Here is a 10,593-nt window from a genome sequence, read left to right as displayed (position 1 = left end):
ACTTGGACAGCGTTCCTCTGTTCTGCTACCATCGTGCTGATGGAGGAATAGGCGAAGTCTGCTCCAAGCCAAGTTGTCGATCTGAGACGTGACTTAAGGAGCGTGGCGACATAAATAAGCTCATAGAAGCCTACAGATTAAACGGCCCACTTAAAAAATCCTCAGAATTATAGTATACTCGAAAATTCCTATGAATCAAACAACTCCCACAAAAAGATAAAAACAGAGGTTACAATTCTCCAAAATTCTTATAAACTCAGCGTCCCAATCTCACCACAAAAAACAAGGATTTAAAACATACAATTCCGATGAAGCAAATGGATGGCCTCAACAAATGCATTCTCCGAGCTGATGAGAACTGTGCGGTCAGTTCCCATGGAAATCATCGCATGGCAAATTAAACAGCAGCAAACCTTTGTACAACAAAATCTCCCCCTCAATGAATCCTCAAAGTCAAGATTGACAAAATCAGATTTATGCGTAGCATTTGTTGCAGCATTTCAGTTATAAATTTCTGATGGATATGCTGGAGTAAAAATGAGATCGCCACATGTACACGTCATACAAAGGTTGATGAGGCTGTTGATGCCTCGGCTATCAGCCAGAGTGGTTGGCGCGCTTGAAGGCAAGCACCAATATCGAAGGGATGTAATTCAACCCCGTCAAATATAAGGTTTACTCCTGGTAAGACTACATATGTGCTGTCTGCATCTTCTGGCTCCGGTTTTCCATCATGGGTGGATGATCGTTCGTCAGAGATCGGTATGGTTGTAGCCTCATCATGCTCCGAAGAAAGGGCATATGGCCTATTTAGGTTCAGAACATTAGCCACCAATTAATTAATATGAAATGAATTGTATGAAAGATATGTCACGAAATCATAAAATCCAAAGAATGGGCAAATTCACAAATACCTGACAGTGCTCCCATCAAAGCCCAAAACTTTTGTGTGGCCTCTTTGTCGCCCACCTAGACTTGGGGCTCCTATGTTCGTTTGCGTTGACGGATCATTAGTTGGATTCCATCTGCTACTAATACTATTGATTAAAGTGCGAGGTAAATCCCTTGAGCTTCCTCGCTTGTTAAATAGCTTTGCTACCGGACCAGTTGCTTGATATTCACTACAAAGTTCTCTTAGCCGTCTTCTAACATTTTGCATCACATCATAATGTTCAGTGAGATCATCTTTCTGGAGTATACGGGAAGCAACAATCCTTTCACAAATCCTCTCACATAAGTTTGGATTGAACAAAGGCATTCCAAACTCCAAACTCAAGGGCACCCACTGGTAACTTGAATGTTCGGAATGAAAGCTATCCGATTCAACAAGCCTGTTAAGTCTTAGTAAACGAAGGTAGCCAATTGTGCTCAAGTCAAATTTACTTGATATGTCTTTCAGTACTGAGGTAAAATTGAAGACCTGTTCCTTTGGCAAATTAGCTTGAGCTACCACAGCTTCAATTGAAGGATCATCATTCTTCAGGGGTAAAGGGATATCCACAGTGACAAGGTTTCCTGACGTGCTAAGATCATTTATGCCTAGCGGTTGCACCAACACAGCAGATTGTTTCAACATTGAGTTCAAGCAGTGCAAGAGTAAATTGCCCTTGACCAAATTCCCTTCAAACTTTCCTCCCAGCCCACCAACCACAGAGCCATCCCAAGACCATATCAGTGCCTTTTCACAACCAGCTAACGGTTCTGGCAGCATTCTGAAGCGTTGTCCTTTCATGAAGACAGCAGATAATGGTCCACAATGTCCTGCAGTATACAATACTAGCTTCATCCAAGGTGTCATTGAAGCATAAGAGGGTGGACCAAAATGAATTGTGCCTGAAGGACCAGGAAGAACTGAGGAAGAAGGAAGAGGAACCATTGACACAATAATGTCATAGTCACGGAGAAATAGCCGTTCCAGTGTTGCTGGAGCAAGTGAAGCTAAGCTCTCGCATCGCAGGACATCAACAGTGTACTTCCTTTTAATCATTAAAGCAGTGGTGTCAGTTGAGCCATTCTCAACCTCAATTGTACCCATGTTTTCCCCACTTTCCGGTAACTCCATTGATATAGATGATGTATTTTGATCTTTACTATCTAAAACACCAGTATAGTGGTTATCCTGAGGCACTTCATCATTGCCATCATCAGTTGCGTCCTCAATGTTCACCTTGGCCAGATGGGCGGTAACATTGTCATGCAAGGGGCTTGTTGGAGTCTTTACTTCACCAGCATCATCAGTATTCTCGTTGGTAGAAACTCCACCCGACTTTAAACACTCCAAGGACCATCGCAGACTGAATGCATGATTAGCAAACTCCTCTAGCACGCCCTCAAATTTCTTTCCTTCTAAACTAGCCAGATCACTACATAGTTCCGCAATGCAAGAATCACCTAACTTTCCAGCTTCGTACAGCGTGACAGCATGAGATTTTAGACCTGCAGTAGGTTACTTAAGGTGTTCAGTACAGTATTTATTTAGGCAGCCCAGTAGGTACTGCCAACAGTCATTTAAATCAGCAATGTACAAGAGAAGTCACTACATTTGTATATTATTCCTTAAAATATAGAGAAGTGAAATCTTAAACAATTGTATAGTGTATACAATGGTGCAACAAATAAATTGATGTTGAAAAGATTTCAGCTCCAAATCTAACATATTCAGTGTTACAAATAAAGAGAGTATCTAACCTGGCGATAATGAACCCATCATTAGGTATGAAGTAACATTGGCATCAACAACAAAGCCTACATGAGCAGTCCCAGAGATTTTCCTGGGTCCATTAGTGTCGATAGTAATCGACTGTGAACCAGACATTTCCGAGTTGATACTTGCATTTGAACCTTCTTCATCATCACTGAGAATGTTACTGGGAAATCCAGGTCCACCTTCATCTTTAAGTACAGAGCCAGCATCCACGAGTTTTACAGCCCAGCCCAGTCGACATGCAAATGATGCTGCTGCCTGCAGCTGATAAAGGTCAGCTTGTAAAGTTGCAGCCAATTCAGCAACTGTAGCATTAGCACTTGACACAACAAATACAGCATAAAGTAGCCTGCAATCAAGAAAATCAGAGTAATGAATTTGATGGTAATACAGCATTAGTACTGAGATATACTTGAATAGGAAATGAAGGTCATCATGACACAGAAAAATTGTCAGAACTTACTCTTCAATCGGGTCTTCATAGGATTGATCCTTGTTAGAAACAAAGCCTTCAAGCCTAGAAACTGAACAAAAAGAACAATATGGTAACCTGAATATAAGTTTTCTTAGCACAAATCACGACACATGCTTATTACTTCAATAAAAGGAACAAGCTCAGACGCCCTGTTTACCATTATTCCTACAAAGGAAGCCCGATTAGGGTATTTTGATATATTACCAGTAGCCAAGTTTAGCAACGTTCCATTGGCACCATTACATTAAAGTGTACTCGCTCCATCCCATAATATAAAACGTTTTAGCAAGCTGTTTTAGCTTTCCAAAACATCTTATATTATGGGACAAAGGTAGTATCTTCTTTCTAACAATAATAACACAGTGAGCCATCCATATTACAATGAAAGACCATAAAGGATCCTCTTCTAGAAAAAGCCTCATCTGCCATCCTTCCACGCAATTTCTATCTATCATGTTTCATTTTGCTATCAAATACATAGAAGATTCAAAATGTTAAAACCTTTTATCCAACTCTCTTGTAGCTTTTTTGTATAAACAGACTAGGTCATACAGCACAGAATCTACTTTGTGTCAGTGTATACGCTATGTTGCGGGACCGAATTAGTATCCTCTAAATCAAGAAATACCAGTACTTCTCTAAGATGTACCTTGGCTGGGTTAAATGCTGAACACATATCAAATTTATGCACTGGGGTTTTGTACGAACTATAAGTTTGGTCTGCGCCAGACATAAGGATTTTTTGAAAAAAAAAATCATTTAGGTCATAACTTGACCGAACAGGGAAAAGGCTGTCCAAAATATTTGACGACAGATACGAGAAAATATATCACATACATCCTTGTCAGCATGAACAGACTCAATTTAACACTAGACCATTTAAACTCAGCATTCCATAATTATCTTCAAAAACATTTCATGAATTTGATGAATACCTTTGAAGCGGTCATCAGTGTAAACAGGCACATCAAAGTACACTAACCCTCTTTTGTAGAAGTCATTTACAATCTTCGGATCAAAAAGAACATATGAATTGGCTTCCTCTTTGCATATTTTGTCTATGGTTGATGTTTCTTCTTCTGAAAGTTTCTACAGTACATCAATAATCATTAGTTCTTATCGGTCCTACATAAGACTTCACAAAGAAATGATAGCTTCATATCGAGTGAACAATAAGCTGCAGACATAAAATATTATATGCAAGAGAGAGATCATGGCAAACCTGACCTTGAACTCTTCCAATGTAAAATTAACAAGACAAACTCCCCACCAAGGTTCGATTGGAAAGTCCACAGGCTGTGTAGGCAGTAAATCTTTTGCGATTGATTTGTTCAGTTTCCACATTAGTTTCTGAAGAATTAAACAGAAGAAAACCATTAATTGCTACAATATCAATCTTGCAGCAGGGTAGTGTTTATGAACATGAAAAAATCTCTATGTATACCAAGAGCAAATATAACCTGGTATTCATGGCTTCCAGCATGAAACGGACTAACCAAATAGGACATTCCTGACTTTCCGTATGAACTACACCTGACTGGTCACAAATGCCCAATGATATAACGCATAAGACCCAAATTGTATACAGCTCAAATTTACTAAAGATTCCCCATAAAAACTAGAATTGACTTAGAATTGTGTATCTAAACACGTGTGTTACTCTTTTAGCTAAAAATATGTTGTAGTCTTATAGATACCACCGAAGCTTTAAACCATGTATTATAGATCTATGTATACATAACTAAAAACTAAGATGATCAACTATATTCTGGCCTCTATGGTTCACAGGCCACTAAAAACATAGGGATGTGATATAAATGCATGTGCAAACAGAAGATTTTGAAACATAGAAATTTAGCTCATAGTTCTTGAATGTGCAAGTGGAGGATCTAAAAGAACAGGAATTTACCGCATCTTTCAGAGAACATGCAGAAGCATGTCTTGTCATTACAAAGAGAAGCAAACCAAATATACAAGAATCCTGCCACCAAGGTCTTCTTCATCCTAAAGGAAAGGGACAACACAGCACTAAAGCTAGCAACACAGACTCAAGCCTACTTCTACAGAATTAGCTCCTCTACGCTCAAGTGGGAAACTGCAGTGTATTTCTTCGTCCTCCAGGCAATGAGAAAAGCACCAAGAAAAACACAGAAAGCAGAACTCGACCGACAATTCAAAGGATCACTAGCCCAAGTAGCATCTGAATATGCCCGAAGCTGTAATGAATTGGAGAGATGGTCCCACAAAGATATCGTAGAACCCAAAGGGGGTGAACTCAAGTGGGAACAAAACAAACTGACTCAGAATGAACCAGATAAGAAATATCAGAGGAGTTGTGGCTAGATAGACAAGACTCCCAACAAGATGGAAATAGCCAGTCAGGGCAGAAAGAGGGTCACCATCAGAAGCTCGGAGATGGACACAGAACTCCATTGGAATCTCAACTGTACGCTCACCACTAAGAGCAGCACGAGAAATAAGATCCCGACGATGAAGGCATTGTGCCTCTGTTTTTTTACTCTTTTAAACTAAACAAAGTCAACCTCAGCAAGGAACAGAGATGCACACGCCCAATTCGAGGAAATCGACAGCAGCCGTTGCTGGAGGGGTATGCTCCGCAGGAGGCTGCCAATGGTGAGGAAGAGGCGACGGCGACAGCCTACAGGGAGAGTGCGGCGGCGCCCAGTGTAGGTTAAGGCGAGGATGGTGGCCAGCAGGACAGAGAGCACTGGCGGCAGTGCCAGACTCTGGTGGAGGAAGAGACACCTAGAAGCAATGGTCTAAGCCAGCGGTGAAGGCGCCGACGAGAGACTCGCTGAAATGACCAACGGAAAAGTCGCTGCCGGCTTGCAGCAGCCAGGGGTCACTGCAACGTGGAGCAACACGGGATGGAGACGCAGGGACTTGATGCTTCAATCGTGGCGATCTTGATCTTGATGTTGATCTAGCTTGGTGGAATTCAAGCAACATAACATGCAGAAATCTGCATCGGGGCTCAGGAGCCTTGGGATGAAATTTGTACGGCCGAGGCGGACAGAGACCGAAATCAATCTGAAAACAACAAAGAATCCAAACCAAAAACGAAGTCGATGTGTAGTGGAAAAAAAACCTAGGGCTCATGTTGGGAAATATGCAACTTGTATTTCCTGGAGGCCACTGGTCAATGTGTACGCACATACAGGTGTGGTAGCAAAAACCCTTATACAGATGGGAGAATACACAGCAATATATGCAAAGTATAAACAACTCTAACACTTCGCATGGTGGTTCATGCAACCAACGACGGTAGGCATGAACCCAGCGCTTAGACTTCTATGAAACCTTTGATTTCATAGAAATGTTATCGATTTGTTAGGGTCCGTTTGGATAAAAGAGTTGAAAAAGGGAATACAACTTAGCTACTAATTCCAGTTTCATGGAAATTAAAAGTGGAGATCAATTTCAAATCAAAGTGTAAGATTGCAACAGAATTTGGTGCTCAATGCTGCTATCACAATGGGGGGTTATGGAATTTGTCTGAGTGATTGGTACAAATCAAACAACCATTTACGGAAAGCCTCCACAGATTGCAATCCTATTGAAGCCTATGTACGATTCACAAGATTGAAAGAGCGAGTGATACCATTCAAATAAAGTCATGAGAACATCAACAATTGTACAGTACTACCTTTGATCTGCATTTGTTCATAATATCAATAAATTCATTTCTTCCAACTCCAGTAAGCCTTAGGGCATCAGCAGCAGTGAAGTTTGGAATACTATCATATGGTTGTTCTGCAAACATAGTAACACATGTCAGAAGATATACGTGAATGTTATTCATGAAAAGCAACTTAAAATCTTGACGGTTGTGGTATTCCACCTCATTGTTTCAACGTGGTTATTAGCTTACTATTGTTATTGGCAGAAACATTAAGAACAGAATTTCCCATTGCTGGGATGTTGACTGCACAAATTTAAATAGTATAATACTTAAGATCCCAGAAACTAATCCATGCAATATGTGGATATTTCAGGTTGATACAAGCTTATCAGTACATTGCCTGGTTCCGCAACTTACAAAAATAGAAAGGATAAAAATAAAATATTCCGGTCAACTTGGGATACCAGCAAGTATCAGATAATCAGAGCAGAGGATGCCCGGAACAATGTGGAATTTTTCCAGCACAAAAAAAAACAGATTAAGGTTGATCTGAATTACAGTACATATTACTGGTACATATAGAATGCTTCCAAAGAATATTGCTGTTAACAACCGATTACCGTTCTTCATAGTTTCAAACAGGATGTCACAGTAATATCTGAATGGTGAGATCCTCAAAACTCGGCATATATAGTCTGCAAGATGATATGGATATAGCTGCAAAACATTGTGTATAAAGTAAGATCATTGAAGTTTTTAGGTCAACCATTTAACATAAGAGAGCAGTGTTTCTGACAAGTTGGGTTAGACCGGTTCCCATTACATAAACATGAGCATGAGAAGCAATTACAGAATAAATGATAGAAATTGTAACTGGCAAGATACACAATGCAAAACAAAGTTTATGGAAATAAATAAAGAGTAACTTGCATTGTGAGTGCAACAGATAGTGTAGTAGCTGCAACTAATTACTTGAATGTGATAATTACTCACAAGTTCAAAAAATTGACTATTGCTCAATTTGGTAACAAAACTTGATTAGTTTGTTCCGCAAGGTCAAGGTAACACCTGGCTTAAGCTCACTTTGCCATGGCCTGACGAGTCTAAGTACTATTTGTGGGCCTCTTGGAATTTTGAAAAAACAAAATCATTGTACCTAGCCATAACATTTTCTTCCTCCTCCCTGTTCCCATTCTTGTGAATTGTCATTCGTCTTCTCAGAGCAAGTGAGCATGGAGAAAAATGAACAGGCTGCGACTTTAGAGATGGAGAACATTCGGCTGCTAACGCCAAGAATCGGCACCTGATGCAGGTTAGATTGCTTTGTTCTACTGCAAAGCAAACGGGTCTATGCAGATCACCCTTTCTCCACACCTCTGACCTAGGCTACGATATCACCATGACTGTTGAACAGCACGTAGAGCAGCGCCAGTGATAAGGGGTTGACATTATCTCCTCCAAATTGACCTCATATGTGTCTCTGGAATCTCAGATGACACTTACAGTTGAAGACTTGGTGTGGACAAAGGGTGTTGCTTAGAATTGGCGATGCAAGTATCTTGCAGGAATTGGTGAACAAAAGGCCGACCTCATATGTGTATCTGAAATCTCAGATGACACTTACAGTTGAAGACTTGGTGTGGAGAAAGGGTGTTGCTTGGAATTGGCGATGAAAGCATCTTGCAGGAATTGGTGAACCAAAAGGCCGCCATCTTTGACGATTGTCTGCCATCATCACTATTAACCCCTCTTGAAGGAGGCTGATGGTGCAGAAGATGCGAAATGTAGAGAAAAGGTGCAGCAATCAGGAGGGAGACAGCAGGGGAAAGAAATGTTACGATATGTTCAGCGGGTAGTGTTTTGCAAAATTCCAAGAGGCCTGCACACGACACTTAACACTTAGGGTACTGATTAAGCTGTATTAGTGTAGGTGGTACCTAATTGATCAAGACTGCGCTCACTGATTGTTATGGGACCAAAATGAGCACTTTTCCAAGTTCTGTGACTTGGTTGAACCCAGCACAAAATTATTGTATCCACGGTGCAATTCAGTCATAAACATGCTAGCTAGTAGATTGTTATCAACTGAGATGTAACAGGAAATGGGAAGTATAAGGAATATACTGCAAGATTCCGCCGGAGATAGCGCATCATTTCTTCATAGTATTCCCCTTCTCTGTAAACTCTACGGGCAAAGCAGGTATTCCATTGTAATCGTTTTCGGATGCAATAATCCACAATCCTGACACCAAAATTATGATCCCAGTGTTACTCCAAAGAAGTTAACTTGTGTATCAACAACAGGAATTAGGATACAAAAAAACATGAAGTGGTACAAGGGAGTTATTCGAGAAGGCCTCTAATGAAGGAACCAATTACATGGTATAAGCATAGAGTACCAAGGCACCACAATGTACCATGGGGCCATGGCTACAATTAGGGTTGTGCAAAAACGCAAACAGTAGAAACCGACAGCAACCTTCTTAGTGCAACCTTCCTTAGGTTCACCGGGTGAGCAAAGAAACCAGAAATGAACTGGCCCTACCCACTTTTAGAATATAAAAAAATGGCTAGCTTTTGGTTCTCAATGTTTATCAGGGATTCACTCTTGATGCAACTGGTTTAGCTGTAACAGGTGGCGTAGATGTGTAGCCAAACAGTAGAGCGCAAAGGTGAAGAGCAATCCAAAAACTCATGTGCGAAATTAACACATCATGTGCCTCCCAGGGTTCCAGACCTGGAGGTAACTTGACAGGCTTAGTTAAATTCAACTAAATTAGTCCCTGTTGATCTAAAAAAAACTCCAACCCAATCTGCCTTTACCAAACCAAAAGTTCCTACAAGCTTGTTCGAGAAGTAAACAGATGCCGTGATTCACTTCTGAGGCACTCTAAAGCCTAGTACTGCAACTACCGAAATTGAGCATCACATGCCACTCCGCAGCCTCCTACCTAAATGCAGCTAGTAAGGATGATATCAAGAAAGGTGCAAGGTATATATATGCGAATGCGACCCTCTGATCGTTGCATCAGATCAACTAGACATCAACTCGAAGCGGCATTAAGTCTTACTGATGTAGTATCATTTCGAGCTCAAAAGCAGCCACCAGGGATTGCAGCTTGCAGCAGAGCAAATGTAATCCAAAGGATGGAGGTGAAGTGGTAGGGGAAGGTGGGCAGTAGGTACCTGCGATGCCACTCGTCCTTGGTGTGGAGCGTGGACTGGAGACGCTTGGGGAGGGACTCCCAGGGGCACTCCTCCCCGATGGCTTTGACGACCATCTGCTCCTCGACGGCCGCCGACATGGCCGGGGCGGGGGATGGGTTGGTGGGCGGGTGTGGTGGATCTGACCCCGGGATCAGATCACGATCTCGCGTTGGTGACAAGTCGGAAGCGGAAGAGGAGGGATTGTGGACTGGGGACGTGCGACGCCCCCTGCCGGAAGCTGGAAGCCGGCCGGTGCGAGCTTCCGGCTGTGGTACGCTGGCTGAGGGACGGAGACGGAGGCTCCTTCCTTTCCTTTCCTTGTCCGGCAAAACAAAACCGCAGACGAAGCTTTGAAACTGGCCGTGGTCAATCGTTTTCCTCTTCGCGGCTACAAGTCCATGCTGCTTTTTTTTTAAGGAAAGTGCTGTGCCTCCCACGGGGATCTGATTTCTCAGCCCCGGTCCCTAGCTGTGATCAGATTTGCATGTAGTAAAAAAACACCTCCAGCAGTAAAAATAACACCCTGGCGGCAATTGTATGTAGCGAAAAACGGTTTAGCCATGA

The 10,593-nt window shown here is 41.8% G+C and overlaps 1 protein-coding gene across 1 annotated transcript; it reads right to left on the bottom strand.

The window, feature by feature from the left end:
- Positions 1–325: 325 nt before the first annotated feature.
- Positions 326–10,334, bottom strand: LOC124660448 (protein FAM91A1-like). The gene is made up of 10 exons (XM_047198261.1): positions 10,009–10,334; positions 8,947–9,064; positions 7,443–7,539; positions 6,847–6,953; positions 4,407–4,529; positions 4,115–4,268; positions 3,168–3,228; positions 2,689–3,053; positions 915–2,436; positions 326–806 (listed from the first exon to the last, which is right to left on the bottom strand). Exons 1-10 carry the CDS (start codon positions 10,125–10,127, stop codon positions 560–562), a joined length of 2,913 nt encoding a protein of 970 aa, XP_047054217.1. The 5' UTR covers positions 10,128–10,334; the 3' UTR covers positions 326–559.
- Positions 10,335–10,593: the final 259 nt, after the last annotated feature.

The sequence above is a fragment of the Lolium rigidum genome, chromosome 6, assembly GCF_022539505.1.
Source record: "Lolium rigidum isolate FL_2022 chromosome 6, APGP_CSIRO_Lrig_0.1, whole genome shotgun sequence".
Lineage (NCBI taxonomy): Eukaryota > Viridiplantae > Streptophyta > Magnoliopsida > Poales > Poaceae > Lolium > Lolium rigidum.
Note: the sequence above shows the minus strand (reverse complement) of the source record. Positions and strands in the feature narration are given on the sequence as shown.